Source organism: Microcebus murinus, chromosome 6, assembly GCF_040939455.1.
Source record: "Microcebus murinus isolate Inina chromosome 6, M.murinus_Inina_mat1.0, whole genome shotgun sequence".
In the NCBI taxonomy this organism is placed as follows: Eukaryota; Metazoa; Chordata; class Mammalia; order Primates; family Cheirogaleidae; genus Microcebus; species Microcebus murinus.
The window spans coordinates 15431315-15455096 of record NC_134109.1 but is presented as its reverse complement, the minus strand read 5'-3'; the positions used below and the strand labels follow the sequence as shown (position 1 = coordinate 15455096).

General features: G+C 36.5%; 1 protein-coding gene and 1 pseudogene across 1 annotated transcript in view; both read right to left on the bottom strand.

Annotated features, from left to right (window-relative positions):
* EML5 (EMAP like 5) overlaps positions 1 to 23782 on the bottom strand; it is a 149560-nt gene that overhangs the window by 16543 nt on the left and 109235 nt on the right. The window contains exons 31-34 of the mRNA XM_012773990.3: positions 21775 to 21904; positions 18916 to 19014; positions 15097 to 15117; positions 1457 to 1630 (exon numbers count right to left, since the gene is read on the bottom strand). Coding sequence (XP_012629444.1) covers positions 1457 to 1630; positions 15097 to 15117; positions 18916 to 19014; positions 21775 to 21904 — 424 coding nt within the window. The remainder of the gene's footprint in view (positions 1 to 1456; positions 1631 to 15096; positions 15118 to 18915; positions 19015 to 21774; positions 21905 to 23782) is intronic.
* On the bottom strand, positions 1600 to 15088 carry LOC105876307 (F-box/WD repeat-containing protein 11 pseudogene; annotated as a pseudogene).

The following is a 23782-nucleotide window of genomic DNA, read 5'->3' as shown; positions in this document are numbered from 1 at the left end:
CTGTCTCTACTAAAAATAGAAAAAAATTAGATGGGCAGTTAAACATATTTTTAAAAAGCCGGGCATGGTGGCACATGCCTGTAGCCCCAGTTACTCGGGAGGCTGAGGCAGAAGGATTGCTTGAGCCCAGGAGTTTGAGGTTGCTATGAGCTAAGCTAACGCCACAGCACTCTAGCCTGGGCAACAGAGCGAGACTCTGTATCAACAACAACAGCAGCAAAAAAACTCCAAATATTTATACAAAGAGAGGGCCATGGCCTTTGCCCTACTACCTAGCAATCATATAAGGTACAATTACTTGCGTAGAGTCCTTTTTATGTCTCTTTGCAAATGATGTGTGTTTTTACGGAGAGCTCTGTTACCATTTAGGAACCATTATAGATTTTAAAGACCATGTCTTAATTTTTTTCTGTGTAGCTCCATTAACTTCTATTTATTTATTTTATTATTGTCATTTTTGAGACAGGGTCTTGCTCTGTCAGCCAGGCTGGAGTGCAATGGCTCACTGCAGCCTAAACTCCTGGGCTTGAGTGATACTCCTGCCTCAGCCTCACGAGTGACTGGAAGTACAGGCATGCACCACCACACCCAGCTAATTTTTAAAATTTTTTATAGAGACAGAGTGTCACTATGTTGCCCAGGCTGGTGTTGAACTTCTGGCCTTATGCGATCCTCCCACCTCAGCTTCCCAAAGTGTTGGGATTACAGGTGTGAACTATGGCACCTGGCAACTTGTTTTTATATAACTTAAAAGTTTTGTCTAAAATGTGTTAGGTAATATTACCCTATTGATCTTCCCTCATCATTTAAAATATACTTAATCTTCATTCTGTAGAAAGATAGCCAATCAAATCGTTAATAAGTAGCAAAGACATACATAGTTCCTTATTGAAAGGAAATAGCAGTGAATCATTTATAATACTAATAATGGTTTCATTACTTTATCTGTTTTATGAGCTTACAGTTTTGCTGGGCTTTTATTTATTTATTTTTATTTTTTTATTTTTTGAGACAAGAGTCTCATTCTGTTGCTCTGGCTAGAGTGCCGTGGTGTCAGCCTAGCTCACAGCAACCTCAAACTCCTGGGCACAAGCAAACCTACTGCCTCAGCCTCCCGAGTAGCTGGGACTACAGGCACATACCACTATGCCTGGCTAATATTTTCTATATATTTTTAATTGGCCAATTAATTTCTTTCTATTTTCAGTAGAGACGGGGTCTCGCTCTTGCTCGGGTTGGTTTCGAACTCCTGACCTTGAGCAATCCTCCCGCCTCAGCCTCCCAGAGTGCTAGGATTACAGGTGTGAGCCACTGTGCCTGGCCTTGCTGGACTTTTAAAGTAGAACATACTTATGATAGCACCAACTGTGTAGTGTATATTGTGTAGGGCTACAGAATTCATGTTACTCTAGTATTCTCTTTTTAAAAATAACACACACACACACAAAAATCCTACCTTCCTGCCATCTCCAAATGGTAATAGTGTGTTCTGGGTCTAGTCCTACAGACAGCAATAGTTTGCCAGTAGCACTGAAGCTGACTGAACATACTCCCTTGGAATGGTAGCATCTTAGTATAGATAAAGTCTGCTTATTCACTGCATCCCAGATGTGGATAGAAGGAGCTGTAGCTAAATAAAGATAAAATCCAAAAAATTGTAATATACCTGTTATGTTTGCATTTTTAAAGCTAATGCATATTCATCTCTGAAACATGGAAAAATATGTACCAAGAACTGTACTTAACAAAGAATACCTAAAAACTAAGACTAAATTTTAAAATGGAATGAAAGGGAAAGGGGAAGAAAAGGAAAGGCAAAAAGATAGAACACTTTTTCAGGCCCTATTCAAATTGCACTTTTGGAAAAATAGCATTTAGACAAGCTGATCAGGCAATCACAAATTTGAACAACTCCTCAAAAATAATGCATGTATTATGTACATTTTAATCATAGGGAACTATACAAATATTATAAATATAAATGAAATATTAGGTTATTAAGTACAGAATGTCTGATTTCCTTAAGTACTAAGTTTGACAGTTGATATCTCTGATATTTCACTGCAACACTTCTTTTATCTTTTTTATTGTGAAGGTACATCCTCATTCTTTAAAACATACATTTTGGCTTGTAATTATCTTTCAAAATTTTTTGTACAGCAATTTTGTGAAACCATGGATGTCAAAATTTGTATTATTTTGAAATATGAGTTTCGCTGTGGAACCAATGCAGTGCAGTCAGCTCGAAATATCAGAAAAGTGTTTGGGAAGGATGTGGCTAATGAACACACAGTACATCGATGGTTTGAGAAGTTTCATTCTGGTGATTTTAATCTTTAAAATGAGGCATATGGGTGACCTATGACCAAGGTGGATAATAATAAGGTGAAAGCTATAGTGGAAGCAAATCCATCTCAACCTACACATGAACTAGTAAACAAGGTTTGATGTTACTATTCCAACAATATTGGACCATTTGAAACAAACGGGCAAGGTAAAGAAGCTGGATAGATGGGTACCGCATGAATTAAACGAGCATCAGAAAAGAAATCATCTTGAAGCTTGCCTTTCTTTGTTGTCACAACATAAAGACGAACCATTTCTACACCGTATTGTTATGTGTGATGAAAAATGGATTCTTTTTGACAATCACAAGTGTTTGGCACAATGGTTGGATAAATATGAAGTGCCAAAACATAGTCCAAAACCGAACATTCCTCAAAAAAAGCTAAAAGTTTGGTGGTCCAGCGCTAGTATTATCCACTACAACTTCATGAAACCTGGTCAATCTATTATAGCTTATGCCTAGTGCAACTAATTGGATGAACTGATGAGGGTGCTTGTGGTTAAGCAGCTGAGATTGGTCAACAGAGATAGGCCAATCCTTTTGCAAGACTACCTATTACAAAAAACAAAGACGCTCAAACTACAGCAGCTGGACTTGGAAACTCTCTATCATCTACCGTATTCACCAGACCTTGTACCAACTGACTACCACTTTTTCCAGACTTTGGACCACTTCTTGCAAGGAAAAATATTCAATTCTCAACAAGCTGTAGAAAATGCCTTTCACGATTTCATTGCCACTCGCTCTCCAGGCTTCGTTGCTGCTGGCATAAACAAGCTACTATTAAGATGACAACACTGTGTTGATAGTTTCAGCTTATACTTTGATTAACTGTACTGCTTATTTGAGATATAATAAACTAAACTTCTGATTAGAAATCTGACATTTCATATTTAATGACCTAAAACAAGTATACATTCGGTAGTGATGTTATCTGAAGGAAAAATGAAAAGCAGTCACAAATTGTAAATGACAACAGATAGATCTCAAAGAAAATTTTCAACCATACAGAAAAACATCTGGTAAAAAGCTAAATTCACATCACTTTATAACACTTTTTTTTTTTTACAGGATTTCATGAGAAAGATAAAACTGCTTAACTTTAAAAAAAACAAGCATTTGTTATTATTCATCTTGTTGCATGTTTCTGCTGCTTGAAAAAATTTTCTATTTTCCAAATTAAAAAGATCATAGCTTTGTACTATCCTTTTTTCATGAAGTGTACTCTTTGCTAATTATTAATGAATAGATAAGTTAATTCAGCAGCTGATTGACTCTCAGAACATAAGTACTTTTAGTAAAACAATTAAAATACTAAAATACATTTGCTTCGAACTATAAATGTTATTTTAAAAATATAGAAACATTAAATAAGACAAGCTGCCTTGAATCATTCAAGGCAGAAATAAATTTTGGTCTCTAAAGAAAATATTCTGACACATTTAGGTAATATTTTATATCATGTGCTATTTATAGTATACAATGATAAATTAAATCTGACAGTTTTTCAAAGAAAACAGTTAAAATATATGAAACCAGAGATTTAAATCTGAGTATCATTAAGTAGAAATTATTTAAAGATTTATACAACTGTAAAATATCAAAACTACATAGAAATAGACATAAAATTTACCATATAATAAAATAGGTTATTTATGTTTTAAAATTTTATCACAATAAGTTTTGGACTAAAATTAGAATGTTTCTCATTTATTAAAAATCAAAGTACTGGCCAGGTGTGGTGGCTCACGCCTGTAATCCTAGCACTCTGGGAGGCTGAGGCGGGCCGATTGCTCAAGGTCAGGAGTTCAAAACCAGCCTGAGCGAGACCCCGTCTCTACTATAAAAATAGAAAGAAATTAATTGACCAACTAATATATATATAAAAAAATTAGCCAGGCATGGTGGTGCATGCCTGTAGTCCCAGCTACTCAGGAGGCTGAGGCAGGAAGATTGCTTGAGCCTAGGAGTTTGAGGTTGCTGTGAGCTAGGCTGACACCAAGGCACTCTAGCCTGGGCAACAAAGTGAGACTCTGTCTCAAAAAAATAAATAAATAAATAGATAAATAAAAATCAAAGTACTATAATTTCATAAGCTTGTGAGAAAACAGAAAAGTAAGAAAAACCAAAGTAAAAGAATTAAAAAAAAAAAAGTCAAAGGACCATGGCACAAATAAACTTAATCTCAATAGGAATGTTAGGTAGCTTAAATTTAAAATGTAAATATATACTAGTAGATTGCTCTATAATTTTTTGCCAGTGATAAATATTACATAAACACTTTTATATATGTTTTACAAAAGCAATTCTGGGAAGTCCACATACTATATTTGCCAAAATATGATGAGGTAGATGATGGGTCTTTGAGAAATATCATTGTTGTTTTTGCCTACAAATTTAATATGTCATAAATTAAAAAGTTACATTTATCTAAGATTTAAATAGCAAGCAATCTTAAATTGAATTACTGAGCTCATATTTTTATAAAAAGTTAAAGGAGATAGCAAGAAGCTGATGCCAGGAATTTATGTTTTAAAACCTACAGGTATGCTCTGTTGTGGGATTGCTACAATTTAGACTGTTCTAAACTTACATCAATAACAGTATTTAAAATTATTGCAAATTCTGAGGACCTAAGTTACTAAAGATAAAAAGTATGTTTATTAAGTATATTTTATTTTCTCCTGTCATTTGAAAATGGTCGTTTGAAGTGCTCAGGTAACACAGATACAACTCTTACTCGTTCTCTTCTGGGAGGCCATCAGGTATTAAGTACCTATCACAGCAGGCATGTTACTGGATACACCTCATACTTTCTAATCCCTGCCTTCTAGGCTGGTATGTTTTCCCCTGAAATCAGGATCAGAGAAGTAAAGTGACTTCCCCTAACACAAATGAGAGCTGGCAGAACAGGCACAGTTGTGCTGTTCTCAGTATCCAAGTTCCATTCTCATGCTTTTCACCACAACTAGCTCTCTCTGGAAAATCAATCCCAATAACTTTTCACAACCATTTTATTTATTGATTGATTGTACTGCATAATACTCATACTTGATTTACTGGGCAAAGGCCAAACTTTCTGCTTTGTTTTAAGCATGTTCCACAGTACAAAGCTGTCATGAATGTCTGTACAAATTTAACAGTTTCAATAGCTATTCAGACACAAATTTATTTCAAACAGATAACTGGCAAACATAATTAGAAGTTGGAACTGGACTATTCCAGTGCTTTAAAACATTAACATAGTGGTAATTTACAGTTGCTCAATTATGGTTAGCAAAATAAAGTCCAGAGTATGGCTGGGAATTACTACTATAATCCCAGAAAGTCAGAATTCTTTGGGTACCAAAGTCCCCTGCTATCATTTAGTAGGCACAATTCAGAGATTATGTGCATAATCAAAGGCCATGCTCTCCCAAGGAATAAAGGGTACTTCTCTATTAAACATGCAAAAACAAGGATAACAAAAAATCCATTCATTCAGAAGAACGCCTATCCCCTCCCCCAGGCCTTCCTAACGAGTTTGATATGGAAGAAGTAGTCAAAGTTAAATCACTTTTACAACAACTGTAAAGCTCACAATATCCACCCTATGAATGGAGGTTTATTTTTTATACTTTGAGATTCAACCTCTCAAGAACAGAAATTAGTAATGTAGGAGAGGATTTATTTTTTAAAAAAGAAAAACTAAAAAGCAAACCCAACTCAACAAACAAATCACAAACACACACATTGATCCCCACACCATTCTCAACGCAAAGGACAAATCAGAGCCCAGGGACCTTCCCTTTAGTAGCTACCTGTACTTCCACGGGAAGAGGTTTAATTTACAGGATGTTGTTTATTGGTCCTTCAAAATGTTATTGTCATTCCTTATCTTTGAAAACAATGGCTAGGGGCAAATCAAAACCTAATATTGAAAAAGGGAAAAGGAGTGAAGGAGTGCCAACCAGATGCCAATGTCCTTTCCATTCACAGTCAGTGCGACAATGCCATTCACACACTGGGGCAGCGGGGTACTAGGGAGCCTGGAGGACCTGCCAGAGCCACAGCAGTGGGTGACATCAGAGATGACTGGGGTGGGATTCATGGGCTTGAGGCATTTAGGAGTGCCTCCCCCACAATGTGGGCCTCTGAACCAGCCTGACATGCTTTGCAGGATCCAACATACAAGCAGGCCCTGCTAACACCCTGGCAAGCCCAAGACTTCTAAAGCCAGGAAACCCAGTCAATGGGGCCTTCTTGTTCTTGCTTTTCCCAGGCTACAACTGCACAGAATAATAATTTTGACAGTGAAGCCAAATGAATACTATGGGCAGTAACCACTAGTGCTCAGGAATACTTATGAGGAAAACAATGACAAAAATTTTTAAGGTACTTCTCTATTGTATATACTGTATAACAAACATTTTGTGTGAAACATTAGAAATTACATTTTAATACAAGATTCCCATTAAAAACACAGATACCACACACACACACACACACAATGACAATGACAAAATAAAAACACCTTACGAATACTGTAGGAAGGGTTCTAGGCAATCCGCATCAACCCTGGTATCAGGTTTTTGAGCCCAGTCCATGGCTAAATGTGAACACACTCTGTATTAGCATCTCAGGCATAGGCGGACCCCCACTCCAGCAACCTGGAGGTTAAACTGTTATGTACTTTGTAACTACATGTGGATATGGTATTTTAAGTTGGGAGGCAAGCAGTGTATAAAGGTGTTACTCTACCAAATATCAAGAGATGGCTGGGGGACAAAGAACAGTTAATAAAAGAAAAAAGGTACATTAGCCATTGGGAGATAATATAACTGGCTTAATAGCTCTTTAAATTAAAAGAAATCGATACAGAAAGAAAGTATTATCCGAAAAATAGTACTAAAAATCTAGAGAGATTTTTTCATTGTCTAATATGTTCCTAATACAATGTCAGAATTAATAACTTGGACAGTCAAAAGGAGAATGCTAACTTCTGAAAAGGAAAGCCCTGGACATTCTGGGTAGGTGTTTGGTTCCCAAAATTTCACTGAAGAAAAATGCTGTTTCTTAATATTAGACTGAAGGGAAAGCAGTATAAATTTGAGGCCAAGTCTTCTCTTGCTGGTCTATTTGCTTCTGTAAAACAGACTTATGTTCCTTTTATTTGAAAAATTTACATTTGAAGCATTGGATTTTTTTCACCGATGACACGAGGAAATGGGCTCCTGTTCTACTTGAAGTTGGTGAATCCAAGGTATCCTTCTCTAGGTACAACTGGAATTGGAGGTAAGAAATGTCGGTACTTGAAGAGTTAGGCTGCTTTGCATCTACCCAGCATCTAGAACCAATTCCAGCTGTAAAATAATGCAGCTGTAAATGAACTCGTTTAGGCATCTGGTGGCCATGTAGCCAGTAGTTCGAAGCTAGAAAACGCTGAAACAGATAAAAGTGCAGACTATTTTCTGGAGATGTAAGTGTACGCTCTGGAGGGAGAACAGGTCTCATTCTAGGCACTGGGAGGTACATTTAAGAAATCCCAAATCAAAATAGTGCCATCATGGGAGTTGCTGCTTTGAAACTCATCAAACTGTAGCCAAAACACATGTCCAGAATGGTCCACCAATGTGCACAGACACAATGTGCTTGCTGGGGTTTGAGGGTCAAGAGCAGCTTGCAAGTCTCAAACTTTAATTTTCCGATCACAGGTCCCACTGACAAGCCCCTTGTTATCAAACCAGATGCATTGGACCAATTATTCATGTATCTCTAGGACTTTTAAACAGGTGCCACATTTGATATCCCAGATCCTAATGGTATTATCTGATGATCCACTAACAACCAGCTAATCCCTGTACCAGAGACAGGCGATGCCTCACTTGTGCCAATTGAGACTATGAACAAATTCACAGGTACTCGTGCTGCAGATTTTGATGGTCCTGTCACCAGAGATGGCGGTACTTGTGACAATACTTACCTGTTAAAGTCTACCATGTTGACAGCAGCACAGTGGCCAACCAGGACCCAGCGTAAAGGGATATCAGTGGCAGAAGCCATGTCCCAAACAGCAATGGAACAGTCCTTGGAACACGTCACCATCAGTGCATCCCTGAAGCATAAGTGCAGTACAGCCTCAGTGTGGTAGATCAATGTGTTAAGAACTTCACCCAGTTCACAACCGAGACTCTCACTGTAGAATCTGAAGAACCAGTTACAATGACACATTCATCATACTGGAGAAAGAGGACAGAGCCTGTGGGTTCTGTTAACACTTTCAAACATTCCAGGCTGGTTTTATCCCAAATATTAACAGAATCATCTTGTGGGCCACTGATAATTTTTTCATCATCATACTGTAAACAGTAGACACCTTTACTATTTTCAGAGTGGCACGGAATCAATCCTCTACAAGTTAGCTTCTATAGTCTCTATATCCTGGATTATCTTTGGGTATAATGACCTATAAAATGAACTGGGAGGGCCATCTGTGGATCTCTTTGTACATAGATACTGATCTCACCCTCTTCTTTTTGAAAGTCCCTTCCATAGAAGATCAGTGCATACCATTGTTTCATTCAGCTTCTTCCAAAGCATTCCTTCTGAGATCACTTGCTACCATTCTTTACATAGCAGCTCTGCTGCACACAGAGACCTGGCATCCAGGTAGGAAAGAATGTTTTCTGCTATGTGATCTAAAGCCTTGCTCTTGTGAAGTGGTAATAAAATCCTGCTGCAACATGGGCTTCCAGTAAGAGTTAATATGTCCATGCTGATGACAACATATTCATGAAATACAATGTTCCGCAAATTCCACTTAATCTGAGTCAGACCACTGGCCAAAATATTTAATACACAAGTCTTTTTCTTTTTGTTAGCTTCCTTCTGATGGCCTCTTTCTGGAGATGCTCACAGATGATCTTCCATTACTCATCTGCCAGAGTATTTTTCTTCAGGGACTCTTTATTTTGATCTTCTATAACTGAAGTGTTCGTGAGCTCGATGATCTTGTCCTCAACTACAAAGTCGGGCTCCACCATGGCAGCCCCACCTTGCTCTCCCCAAGCATCAGCAAACAGCCTGGCAGAGGAGGTGGCTGTCCACTATTCTCTATCCATTATCCACTATCATACTCCATCTAGCTGCCCCAACTCCACCCCCGGGAACGCAGTACTCCTTCACAAACATTTTAGACTCCGTTTTCTGTATAGAAATTCCATATGGGTCTCTTTTAAATTACAAATTTGATCGCATAAGAATCAAAGTTTTAAAGCAGTAGTCCCCAGTCTTTCAACCTTTTGGCACCAGGGACTGGTTTCATGGAAGACAATTTTCCCACAGAGGGACGGGGGTTGTGTGGGGAGAGACAGAGCTCAGGCAGTGATGCCAGCGATGGAGAGTGGCCGTAAGACTATAAATACAAACGAAGCTTTTCTCTCTCTCCTGCCCTCTGCTCACCTTCTGTGTGCCACCCCCGCCCTTTCTAAGTTTCATAGAGACAACTGCTCTGCATTCTGGTCCCTAACAAGCCAAAGAACAGTACCAGTCTGCAGCCCAAGGGTTGGGGATCGCAGTTTTAAAGGATATTCTTTCTCCATCCCCTAGTTTGCCTTTGATACAGTATAATAAAAAACTGAATTTTAAAACAAAATTTGAACATGGCTATTAGGTGTGCCAATTGCATCTTGCTCTTCAGTCTCTGTAGTGGCCAACTCTGTGACATATCCAGCACCCATTACATTCTTTCTTCTAAACAAAGTTCCAGTTTTATTCAGAAAGCCATTCCTCCTGATGTAGTGCAAGTGATTCAAGGGGAACAAACTGCATGCTCAACTGGTAAGTTTGAGCCCATTGTGATAACTGCCCCTACCACAACTCCTCTGCTCCCCAGGCCCAACCTCTGTGATTTAGTTTAGTAATCCAGATTTAAGCCAGTCAGCATGTGATATTTCCCTGGTATCTTCTTAGTACAAGGTTTGGTTCATGCCCTAAAATAACCCAATCAGATTAAAAGTCCTAGAAGGACTTTTAGGTCATGGTTATAAAAGGGATTTTTTCCTTCTTTCCCATTGGATGACGGCAAAGAAGCACGTAACCTCAACTGCTACTGTAGCCATTTTTATGACCACAAATGCAACCAGTCTTATGGGTGAAGCCAATGCTGTAGATGGTGGAGTGTTAGAGATACAAAGTACCTGGGTTCTGGAAACCACCCTCTCTCTTCATTCTTGTATGCTAATGAGTCTCTCTCTGTTCTGCTGCAGAAGGCATATAGAGGACCACTGAAGAAAGGTATTTGATGGATAAATGCCTATCAGGACAAATACTAACCAAGACCAGAGAGAAAGAGAGCTCTCTTTTCTTGAATTGCCTTAAGGATAAAAAATGTCCAATTCTTATCTCCAGATACAGTCCTATGAGGGTTGAAATAACTTCATTAGAGACAAAAGATGTTCCCTCAGTGTACACTGAAAACATATCTAATGTATTCAATGGTAATTATACCATACCTTTTCTTATGTATGTATTTATTCTTCCACATTCCAAAATGACAATTTAAAAATTTTATCTTTCTTTAAACCAATACCTACTTCCCCACCTTCTCACTCTCAGCTGACAGAGAAAACTGAAGTCATCATATGGGAGCCTGCTTATTTTCCCATCCCCAAATCTACCAGTCTTCTTGTATTTGTACCTAAACAGCCTTCGCTTATGTCTGTGGATAATTTCTTCCTGCCCAACTGATTTCTCCCAAAGTATCTTCCCATCTCATTTAGCTAACTGCTCAAGGAAAAAAATTAACAATTGGCCTTGATTCCTCTCTTTGTAATACTCCTGTATCCAATTCATCACAAAGGATTACTGGCTTTCAAAACATATTCCATATTTGTTTAGTTTTCTCCACTTTCACTCCTACCATCTTTGTTTAATTGTCTTTTGCTTGAACTACTGTAATAGCCTCCTGATTTTCCAACTTCTCTTTACTGTCTACATTCTCAATAGTGTAGTGAGAATGGTCTTCTCAAGTATAAATTAGAGCACATCACTCTCTTGTTTAAAATTCTCCAATGACAGACTCTGCACTTTGCATGAATCCAAACTCTTCTCCATGAGTTACAACACCCTGCACTACCCCTCTCTAAATTCATTTCAGAGGCCTTACTCCACTCACACTGACCTTCCAGTTTCTTGATCCAGCCTTAAGGCTTACGTTAATATAAGAGTTAAAATAAGCAGGTCTGAGGTTACTGTCATTAGAAAGGCCTGCTTGCTGGGCTAGTTCTTGGGCAGTATGTAAGAACTTGACTTTTAAAGTATCCCCTATGTTGACCAGGCTGTTTTGTCCACCTGGGACCCTGAACACCTGCTTTCTTCTGGGAGTCTGGCATTTTGGTAGTTGCAGCTAATCTTGATGCCTATGTGACCAGCCCTCAATTAAAAACCCTGGACTCTGTGTCTTAAGTGGGTTTCCCTGGGCAGAAACACCTCACATGCATTGCTGGATTTGGCTGCTGGAGGAAGAAGTAGGTTCTGTGTAACTTTCAGGGGGCAGGGATGTTGAGGGAATATAGAATGCCTGTGACTGGATCCTCCAGACTCTACCTCATGTCTTTTCCATTGGCTGTTCACTGTAATAAACCATAGCCCTAACCACAACTACCTCTGAGTCCTGCCATTTCTCCCAGAGAACTGCAGAGTATGTGAGAAATCTTGGGACCTCTGAAACAGACCTCAGCCTGAGGTCCCCAGATCATGCCTCAGCTATTGTTTTTATATCATTCCTGGCCTAGCCAAATGTTACCACCTCTGAGAAAGCAAACACTTTGTTTTATGGCCATGATCTCATTTATTGTTTTTATCACATTTATTGACATCTTAAATTGAGTTATTTTTTAAACTTTACTTATTTAATATTTATATTCTTTGTCTTCCTTTGGGGCAAGGATCAGCATACTTATTCTATAAAAGGTTAGATAAGACACAAAACTGAAGAAATGATACAGGTTCTTGTGTAACAACAGAGAAAGCAAATTCCCACAAAAAAATTTTTTTGATGAAATTCATTGAGTAAAATTTTTATAGTAAGGATCTAATGAAAAAAATAAAATTCTTCTTGGAGAGATAACATTTCACTTAATTGAGATTCAGAGTTCTCTATCATCAAAATTGGTGGCAAATGTTCATCTGTTAATGCTGATCTGTAATTAGAGTTTACATATTTCTACTTTAAAAATGTCTTTTCACATAGATAGATATTGCCAAGTAATGATATCAATCCACAAGCACATGATTTTCACTAAGTATATTAATTGCTTGGAAGGCATTTAGAAAATTCTATTATAGTCTTGTCTTGATATTTGCCTTTCACATGTATTACATTGCAGAATAATCACTTTTTTTTCTCCCAGGTAGGGTTTGGCTCTGTTGCCTGGACTAAAGTGCAGTGGCATCATCATGGCTCACTGCAACCAAGCTCCTGGGCTCAAGCAATACCTATCTGCCTCAGCCTCATGAGTAGCTAGAACTATAGGCATGCATTAATTTTTGTATTTTGTGTAGAGACAAGGTCTCATTATGGTGGTCAGGCTGGTCTTAAACTCCTGGCCTCAGGAAACCCTCCCACCTTGGCCTCCCAAAGTGCTAGGATTACGTATGAGCCACCACACTTGGCCAATTGGAGAATAATCACTTTAAATTGAAGGTTAGGTAGAAGTTCCTCAGCTGTAGAATTAAACTAATCTTTGAAATGTGGAAATTTTCTTGGCATTTGCATCAAGATCTGAAAAATGCTGCTGGAATTGTAGTTTAAGCCCAGAAAACATATTTGCTTTAAATTTGGGTAGGGATGGGGATCTTGCTTCTTGTTTTTATTATTGACAGCAAGAGTATGATACAGTTCAACTTTGTGATTCAAACATAAGTTGTCATCAAATGTCTTTTATCAAAGTTTCACATATAAGCACTGTTTTACTTTATAATTTCAAGTGTAATTCACTAAGAAATATTATTAGTCTGCAGCAAAAAATAACTTTCAAAGCCATTCAGTGTTCACTAATAGTGGCTGAGGATAGTTCTTTTCATTCAGAAAAATTTCTGTCTTGGCTCTGAGTTTAAAAAATTGTAATAAAACTTTACCACTGCTAAACAATTAAACTGCTATATGATAGTAAGTTGGGATATTTAGTTTCTATCTATAACATAAATTTAAGGCATTGATCATAGGTAAGTCTATAAGAATGAGAGTGAGTGAAGTTAACTGTTAACACAATAACAAAATACTGAGGTGAAATAGCAAATGTTAGAATGAAATATTTTCTACAAATTGCCTGCTGATGAACAGAACAAATTACCATAGGCTTTAAACACCTTAAATTTTTAACAAGCTTGGTAAATTTATCCAACTATCCCTTTTGCTGCTCTACATATATTTTTACCACCATCAACTGTAATACGTCTTAGCAGATACCCTCTTCAGGTTGTCTTGAATTAATGTTTTCTTAACCTCTTTGAAAAGAGGTTTTTAATTAACTACTGATGCTGTTCCCAATGACCTCAACTCTTTTAGCAACTGTTTTTACCAAAAAGGTAATAGTCTTAAACAAGTTTATTTTCTCTGGACACCTTTCTTCACCTGCTGCAATCAAACACAATTTAATTAACCTACTGTCAGTAAATACCTTTGTTGTGCTACAGCAATACGCATAGTGTTCAAAACCCATGAGGTTATAATTCCATCACTGGAACTTGTAGTGCGCCAAGCAGCAGTGCAAAGCAACGAGAGTATCACACATGTTTCTGTAGTTGCTACTCAACTCTGCCACAGTAGCATAAAAGCTGCCATAGAAAGTATGTAATTGAATGAACATGGCTGTGGCCAATAAAACTTTTAAATATGGATATAGAAATTTAGATTTCATACAATTTTCATGTATCCTAAATATTATTCTTTTGATTTTTTCCAACTATTTAAATTAGTAAAAACTATCCATAGCTCATGGGCCATATAAAAAAAAGTGGTGGCCCATAATCTATAGTTTGCCAACCCCTGCACTTGAGTGTAACCAAGAGAGTAAAGACCTTTTCTGTTGTGTTGGATGAATTTGTGGTTGAATAGTCAAATAACAAATCATTCTTAGGCAGGTAGCATAAGAAAGAAAAGAAAAGAAAAAGAAAAAGGAAGAGAAGAAAAGAAAAGAGTAAAATTTAAAAAAGAAAAAGCCTGGTTACTATAATATCTAAAAACAATGGATATACATTCTTAATTTAATAGCTTTTTAAATTCACAAAGCCATGGTTAAAAATCAATAATAAAAAGTTATTTTTAAATCTTTAAATCTGTTCAATATGTGCAGTAATTGAAACTATATGTAAAAATAATTTTAAAAATGTTATTCTTAGGCAATAAAACTTATTGATTTATATTTAAGTTTTAAAACCACCTCCATTTTTACCAGCTGTATGATATTGGCAAGTTAGTAAGTACCATGAAGAAATCTTGTGATGATTAAATGAGGTAACATAAGTAAAGGACTTAGAATAGTTCTGGGCATACTAAAAAGGTCAAAATATATTAGCTTTTTAAAAAAAATTATTATTGAAGATTGAGTTCAATATCATAACATTAACATGTTGCATTCTTCATTAAAAAAAAATAACCCACAAGTTTTTTATAGATATTTAAGTTCAAGTATCATTACTTTATAAAAATGTGGGCTATCATTACCAAACAATATAACTAAAACAGAGAGTGTTTTAATTTTTCTTACCTGACATGTCTGCTGAATCACCTATAATGGAAAAATAATTATCCATAAATAATATAAATACTAATAGTAAAATTTATAAAAAATGTAATTATCATAATTTAAAATAATTTAAATCATAAAGTATCATATACAAAATTAATTTTATTACATTAAATTGAATAAACTGTGAGTCAAGGTACTCATTTAAATTATATTATATGTACCTATTCCATCTATGACCTTTTGATCCTTCTCTGGATAAAAACTTTTTCTTTGTATGTAATGAGTTATGTAAAAATTTTAATTATAACTTTTAAAATAATACTGATATGATTTAAATTAATATGACCCTTCCTTTGGTTTACAAAATGCACTGCTAATGGGCCCTTTGGAGTTTTAATGATAGAGAGATAATGCTTCTCTATCTCCAAGAAAGAATTAGATCTAAACCATCTGAGAGACATGTTGGTAAAGGTTACCATATAACTCAAGAAAGAAAAAATGTTTAACTAAAAATTTTCCAAATGAGTAAAAATTTGCCAAGAAAGAAAATGTGAAAGCCTGTGCTCATTATATTTGTGGTGGAAATACCTATTAACCAAAATTTTAAAAGCGAGAGTCTTTAGAGCAAGAAAGGAAGGAGTAAAAATTTAGGAATCCATTGAAGATAGTCAATTATATTTTTTAACAAAGACATAAGGCTTTGGTAGAGTCTCATGTTCATAAGAAATAATGATTTCAAGCACACATGGATATCATAGGCCTATATTATCCTGATCTGGAACATTAAGGAAAAGAGAATAAATTACTTGACTTTGCTAAGCAGACCACACAGGAAATGCTGTTTTCAATTCTGAGCTCACTCTGATACAACCAAATGGTGAGAAGACTTGAAACTATGCCACATGAAGAATGGTTGAAATACAGGGAGTGTTTGGTTTGGAGATCAGGGTCTGAGACAAGAGTACAAATGACGGATTAAACACCATTGGTCTAAATATTTTAAAGTTAGCAACCAAGATAAAAATTATCAGATGAAATATGTTCTATCTTCTTATCTCGAGGAATATGCCCCTGTAATGAAGTAGAAAGCCTGGTAATAATTTAGAACTCCTTGGAGTTTGGGGAAGCATGAGACAACCTGTCTCATTCTTTTCCCACTTCCAGCTCCATTTCATACCACAAGAACCCAGGGAAAACTCGTGTGTGATGCTACAGACTAAATGTTTGTGTTCCCCCCAGATGTATATTTTGAAACCCTAATCCCAAGTGTAATGGTATCAGGAATTCATTAGGTCATGAGGGTGGAGCCCTCACATTGAGATTAGTATGCTTATAAGAAGAAACAGGAGAAAGAGACTATTTTTCTCTATCATGTGAGGATATAGTGAGAAGATGGCCATCTGCAAACCAGGGAGAGGGCTGTCACCACAACCCAGCCATGTTAGCATCCTGATCTTGGACTTTCAGCCTCCAGAACTATGAGAAGTAAATTTCTGTTGTTTAAGCCACCCAGTCTATGGTATTTGTTATGGCAACTCAAACTGAGTAAGACATGTGATTACTCCAGCTTGCACATCAAAACTCTATCCATCCCCACCCACTGAACAGCTACCCCATGGCCATCCCTCAAGGGTACACACATTGATTGTGTAGTCTGCCATTGGGAGTACAGACTCAGAGAAAAGGCTCATTCAGGCCCAAAAGCAGGTTCAGGACCATTTGGTAGAGAATTCTGGAATTTCACATACTCAAAGCATGGCCCACTGGAGAGGTAGGCTCCCTGATGGAAAGCAAATCCCTATGCTCTTATGTATACCTTGTTCCATGGAATACAGTTAGAGAATGTCCAAGGTGGGCCTTCCAAAAAAGAAGAACTAGATAAAACTCAAGGAGAATATGATAGTTGTTTCCTTTTTTTCCATTTTTTTTTTAGACAGTCTTGCTCTGTTGCCCCAGGTAGAGTGCAGTGGCATCATCATAGCTCACTGAAACCTCAAACTCCTGGGTTCAAGAGATCATACCCCAAGAACGAGAACCAATGAGTAGCAAGCACAGACAGATTTCTGTGTGAAGAACCCCTTTTAACTGAGCTTCATAGGGAGAAGTTAGATTACTTCATTAGGCACTAAGTGGTGGTGAAGTTCAAGCATATAATGATGGACAGGAAAAAATGGTATGTTTGGACCTTGGGATTCTAAGATTCTAGCTACAAAAGAGATAAGTTTGTATGTAACTGGCTAAAATATCACAATATCAAATATTTCAATTCCTCTATGATCTATATTATTTTTAACAAAAATAACAATAAACTTTTAAAACAGTATTGTGCTTTGTGGGTATTAAGCTTGACAGCAAAGTAACTACCAACACAATTCTCTTTATGTTCAGAAGAGAAAAAAGAATGTCCCTCCTTATTCTTTGGTCTTTCCTTGAGTCTATCTTAATTAGTCATCAATAAAGCATTTTTGTTATAAATTCTCTAGAAGGATATATTAATATGATAAATAAAGTTGCTTAACAGAGGAAGAGGAAAGAAGAGAAGGAAAAAAGTTGGGAAATGAAAGAATCATACCTTCTAGAATTCTATTTGCAGAATGTAAATTCCATTAATACAGGGATTTTATCTGTTTGTAAGCTGCTTGTACCCCCCCAGCAACTAGAACAATACCTTGCACATGGCAGGTGTTCAGGAAGTTCATTGAATAAATGAATTTACTCAATAAAAATTAACCAAATAGTAACTTTGTGCCAAGAGGCACTGAGCTACATGTTCTCTCATTCCTCAAGAGATGGGCCTCATTCCTTGTGCAGAGTGAAAACAGGACTTCACTTTCAATAAACTTAGTGCAAACAGAGGCTAGACCTATATATTTAAAGATTGGAATATTTTCTATATAATGGGTGAAATAATAATCTATTAACTTTTAAAAGTAGAAAACTGCACAGAAAAGAAAAATATAAGGGTCTATATGGCATAGCTGTAGAATCAGGCTACCCAGAGAACAAGTGCCCAATTGATCAGTTTAGTACTTGTGTGAAAAATGAAGATATTAAAAGCATAAATTATTTTAGTCAAGAAGAAAGAAAAGACATATGGAAAGATACAATAGCAATCAAGGCCCACTAAGATCCAACAAACACACTGATTTGAATAATTTTTACAAACTATACCAGAGTTGTGAAGATGTGACTGACCAAATCTATTATGCTGTATTCATAGTGATCATGGGTTGGCAGGTATGTCCTAAATAAAACCTGCTATCCTCTCATCAGTTTGCTTTGTGAAGTTTTGGCCTTTGTTTTTCACAGAGGTGAAAGAAGACAGGTGTATTTCAAAATAGTTTAAAACTGTTGGTGAAATTAAATCAACGCCAAAGAAAAGAAAAGAAAAGAGCAGAAGGGATTTAGCAATATGAAGCAGACGTGGGCTCTCCCTTCTTTCTAGCTTGACCTCTGCTGAAGCAGGTGCTTCCCCTCCAAGTCCAATCACTGCGTGGCTCCCCATATTTACCATTTCCTCTTCAAAGCCTTTCCTGCTTTAGATGCTATTGAATTAAACCTTTCTGCTGCCCAGAAATTCCTGCTAAATACTAAGTCCAACTATTTCAACCATCATACAATAGTGTATTTTAAATCCAAATTGTCTGAACCAATTCAGATAATCAAAGTAAGAGAAAGGTACTTAGAAGAAATAATATGGTATAATTGAGTGTGTGCCTTATATACACATAGATTTTGAACAATACATGAATATATTCTAATTTTTTCCTAGGATATTGAATTTATTTGAACAAAACAAATGCTTCAAATGCTTCTTTTTAAAATATAGAAACATACCTACTTGGCCAGTTGCCACTATGTTGATAAATTTGGGGTGCTGATTCACAGTGAGGCACAGAATATCATCATTATGTTCCTGATAAAAACTCTGAGAACCTACAAAAAAGAATTTGAGAATTAACTTAAAACCTTAAGATGTAATAGACAAATGCACTTATCCAGAGCAATAAACTACTCTAACTTATTAGCTTGTTCAATACATATTTTTGATCACTTAATATGTGGACATCATCATAAGGATAGAAAAATGAGTCAGAAGTCTTTAAAGGGATAGAGCCCTGAAAAGAATAAATCATATAATACCAAGTGCCACAAGAGAGTTAGGGATCAAAATGCTGTGAAGACTCAGAGCAGAAAAGATTATTCTCATCATGGGAATACAGCATTCCTGGACTGACCAGGATAGATTTTGTAAATGTGAAGGTGGATGGGGAAGGGCATTCCAGGTAGAGGAACGCTAAGCAAAGACACGGAGTCAGGAAAGTGTTGGGTATGCATAGAAATGGCTCATTTGGCTGGAGTGTGTAGAGTCATGAAAAAGAAAACTGAGTAATATCATTGGAAAGACAAGTTGGGATTAGAATTATGGAAGATTTTGAATGCCAGCCTATAATCTTTCTGTTTTGGTTTTCTAAAGAAAAGGATTCACCAGGGCACATAGAAACCAGCGGTTTCTATTTAATAAATTAGGCCATATTTACTCATATTTTATATTTAATCTGTAGTCAGTGTGGGAGGCACTGAACTTTTTTGATCAAAGAAGTAATGTGATTCATCTAACCGTAGTGACAGTGAAGAGACCTTGTAAGACTATGACAGTACTCCATGCAGGAAGTAATAAAGGTAGGCTTGTGCAAGTAAAATGAAGAGGTGGAAAATGAGGTCAGAGCAGTAGGTGGGATCCAGATTATAGCGGGTCCTCCAAAAAGCAAAATAAAAACAAAAAATGTCAACAATTATGTTTAACAGACCTAATAATTGCTTTAAAACTTCTTTTCAAAGTGAAATGTGCTTCTTATTTTCTAGGGCTAAAAGCTCAGTTAAAGGAACAAACAAGTAATTATATGTGCTGTTGGCTAAATTGGTAGATCAGCTAATAGATATAGACTTCCTAGACTATGAACATAGCAATGTATCCCCAAACTGGTGAGAAACTAAATAATCAGAACTGGAGCAGGTACTTATTCTCTCTGCTGTCCTCTGTCTCAATACTCCTCCATTAGAAAAGTGACTAATTACAAATCAAAAATTAAAAATAAAATTACAAATATAAATGTGAGCTTATTTACACATACATTGTCTTATCTTTCTTTTCCCCATTCTGTTTGAAGGATATGTGAAGCCTCAATTAAAAAGGATTTTCTCTCTAAGTAATACTTTTTTTTTTTTTTGAGACAGAGTCTCACTTTGTTGCCCAGGCTAGAGTGAGTGCCGTGGCGTCCTAGCTCACAGCAACCTCAAACTCCTGGGCTCGAGTGATCCTTCTGCCTCAGCCTCCCGGGTAGCTGGGACTACAGGCATGTGCCACCATGCCCGGCTAATTTTTTCTATATATATCAGTTGGCCAATTAATTTCTTTCTATTTATAGTAGAGACGGGGTCTCGCTCTTGCTCAGGCTGGTTTTGAACTCCTGACCTTGAGCAATCCGCCCGCCTCGGCCTCCCAAGAGCTAGGATTACAGGTGTGAGCCACAGCGCCCGGCCTAGTAATACTTTTTAAATGGCCCAAATTATTACATGGAAAATTGCTGCTGGCTGAGAGTGGTGCTCACACCTGTAATCCCAGCACTCTGGGTGGCAGGAGGACTGCTTGAGCTCAGGAGTTTGAGACCAGCCTGGGCAAGATTCCGTCTCTACTAAAAATGTAAAAATTAGTCGGGCAGGGCATCGTGGTGTGTGCATGTAGTCCCAGCTACTCAGGAGGCTGAGGAAGGAGGAATGCTAGGCTAATGCCATGGCACTCTACTCAGCGTAACAGAGTAAGACTCTGTTTCGAAAAAGAAAATTGCTGCTGATTTCTATGTGATCCTGGTGAATCCTTTTCTTTAGAAAAGCAAAATAGAAAGGTCATATTAATGATTAATATTGACCAGAGGTGGGGATTATGATTCTACCCATTACAGTGAAGCTACCAGAGGAAAGCCAGAAATGTTTAGAATAGAGAACCTCTATTTTCACTTCCAACTTTCACACTTTATGGGGTTTGCAATAACATGTAATAAAACAATTCAAAATTAAATACTTAACGTCAATAGTAGGATTATCACACTGGTCATCAAATCATGCTAAGAGAACTTTTATTTGCTCTTCAACAATCCAGTCAATTAAATAAACATCAAGAAATATTTTCTCACTTTCTTGGATCAAACAAGGTATATCATCAGCAGAGCCACAGACAAGCAGACAAGCAGCTTTCTTAACTTTCTTCCTTGGCTTTCCAAGGCCTTATTAAGAACATCCCCCAAGCCCAACAATCACTCACCCAACATGTCACTTTCAATCACTACGAGATAACCATCCATTCACATGATGAGGTTATGGGGAAACAGAATTAAAGTTAAAAATGTTTCACTATAAAACATGGTTTTAACATACAGTAAACCTTCACTTCTAATAGAAGACCTATGGGCATTTTGCACTATGAAATCCTTTTCTGTTGTATCATACTCTCTTAGGACTGAAATTTGGTTACTGGAAATATTACTAGAAAGTTCTTAAATATGAAACATTTTTATTCTGGACTGTTCTCTTATATTTTAATTACTATTTATAGTTTTAACAAAGAAGTTTAAGCTGTTAGATAAAAATTTCTAAATTTAGAAAGTGGGGGAGGGGTGGAGAACCAGGGTTTCCTACCTGTAGCAACATTGTGCAGAATTCCAATGGAGGCAGTGTGATAAATTATATCATCACCATCATTCAAATAGTGAACATTATTCCTACAATCTCTGCCTCGATAACCAAAAACAAGCTCCAACACAAGGTCCTATAATAATAAGAATAATAAGAATAAAACATTATACAATTACATTCTTCCTCTATATAGTCTTAAAACAATTTGCTTGGGAGTACATTTTAGACTGAAAAAGGTGAAGATATTTATGCTGAGTCACATTAAGTAAATTTTTTATTTGGGCCCTACAAAAGCTGGTAGACAAAAAATTGATGAAATGTTTCACTCAACATATGTTCAATGAGAAAACTGGACTTTAGAGTGAATGTGATAACTAATAAATTTATAAACATTATTTCTTCAGTAATCATTTTTTGTCTTACATGAAATCACAACATTTAGTTTTTGCCTAAATTATAGCAGTGTTTTATTATTTACCATGTAGGGCTTTTTTTTCCCCCTTTCCAACTCTGACAGATATCACATACAGGGAATTTTAATGTTTGGAGAAAGATTATATAAGTAAACACTTTGACTCTGTTCATTGTAGTATTAACATAAAGTTCTTGGTGCTTTTTTGGTTAGCTGTCAAACATTTAGTGACAACAGCAAAAGAACCTCCAAATACCTGTTGGGTTCACATTGTAGTTATACGAACTAAAACATTTACAGTACATTTATTGTGTTTATGAATTTTTATATTGTAGTTGGACCGTAGCTGTCTTTTCCCTCAGTGTTTTTTTGTTTTGTTTTGTTTTTGAGACAGAGTATCACTCTGTTGCCTGGGCTAGAGTGCCATGGCATCAGCCTAGCTCACAAGAACCTCAAATTCCTAGGCTCAAGTGATCCTGCCTCAATCTCCCTAATAGCTGGGACTACAGGCATGCACTACCATGCCCGGCTAATTTTTTCTATATATTTTTAGTTGGCCAAATAATTTCTTTCTATTTTCAGTAGAGACAGGGTCTTACTCTTGCTCAGGCTGGTTTCGAACTCCTGACCTTGAGATCCGCCTGCCTCAGCCTCCCACAGTGCTAGGATTACAGGCATGAGCCACCGTGCCCAGCCTCCCCCAGTGTTAATGAAAGGATAAGGACTGATTTTCACTTGTCTATGTTGGGTGTAATTATCATGAATAAAGGATTCCCAACAACTCATGTCTGTGAATTGGAGTTTGCAGGATTACCATACTTCCAAAGATCACTAGAATGTGAAGCCCTATGTCTTTACAGTTATTTTTCTCTAACTCTTTGAAAGCTTTTTGATATAAATAACACCAGGTTAGAAATCAAAACCTTTTATCTTACAAAATACAATTTGAATGATGGAAGGTTATTCAAATATTGGCTTTCTGTAAAAACTTTACTGTGTTACATTTAGACTATTTGTAATGCAATATCAATAAAATTGTCTGTTTGGGCAGTTTTAATTACCATTTTAAAAAAATTATACTCTTCCTCATGTCTAAACATTCACCATGATTTTGTTGTATACATAATACTAGTGTCTTCAATCAAAATGAAGGATGCATTTTTGATGTTTCACAAACTTCAAACACAAAATTATGTCAGACATACTTCTCTATGTAATCTATTTTGGGCAGCTGAAATATATATTCCACTTTTCTATATAAAGTTGCTAAAAGAAAAATGGAATCACAAGGTAATCTGATTCTAAAAATCTTAGTTATTAAGATTTCATGTGTTAAAAATTGAGATACAGTCCATCCTCCATGTCTGAGGATTCAACCAATCATGGATAAAAATATTTGGGTAAAAAATAATATAACAAAAAATAATACAAATAAAAAATGAATACAGTGCAACAAATATTTATATAGTATTTACATTGTATTAGGTATTATAAGTAATCTAGAGAGGATTTAAAGTATACAGGAGGATGTGCACAGGTCATATGCAAATACTATGCCATTTTATATAAGAGATGAGCATCCCACAGGGGATCATGGAA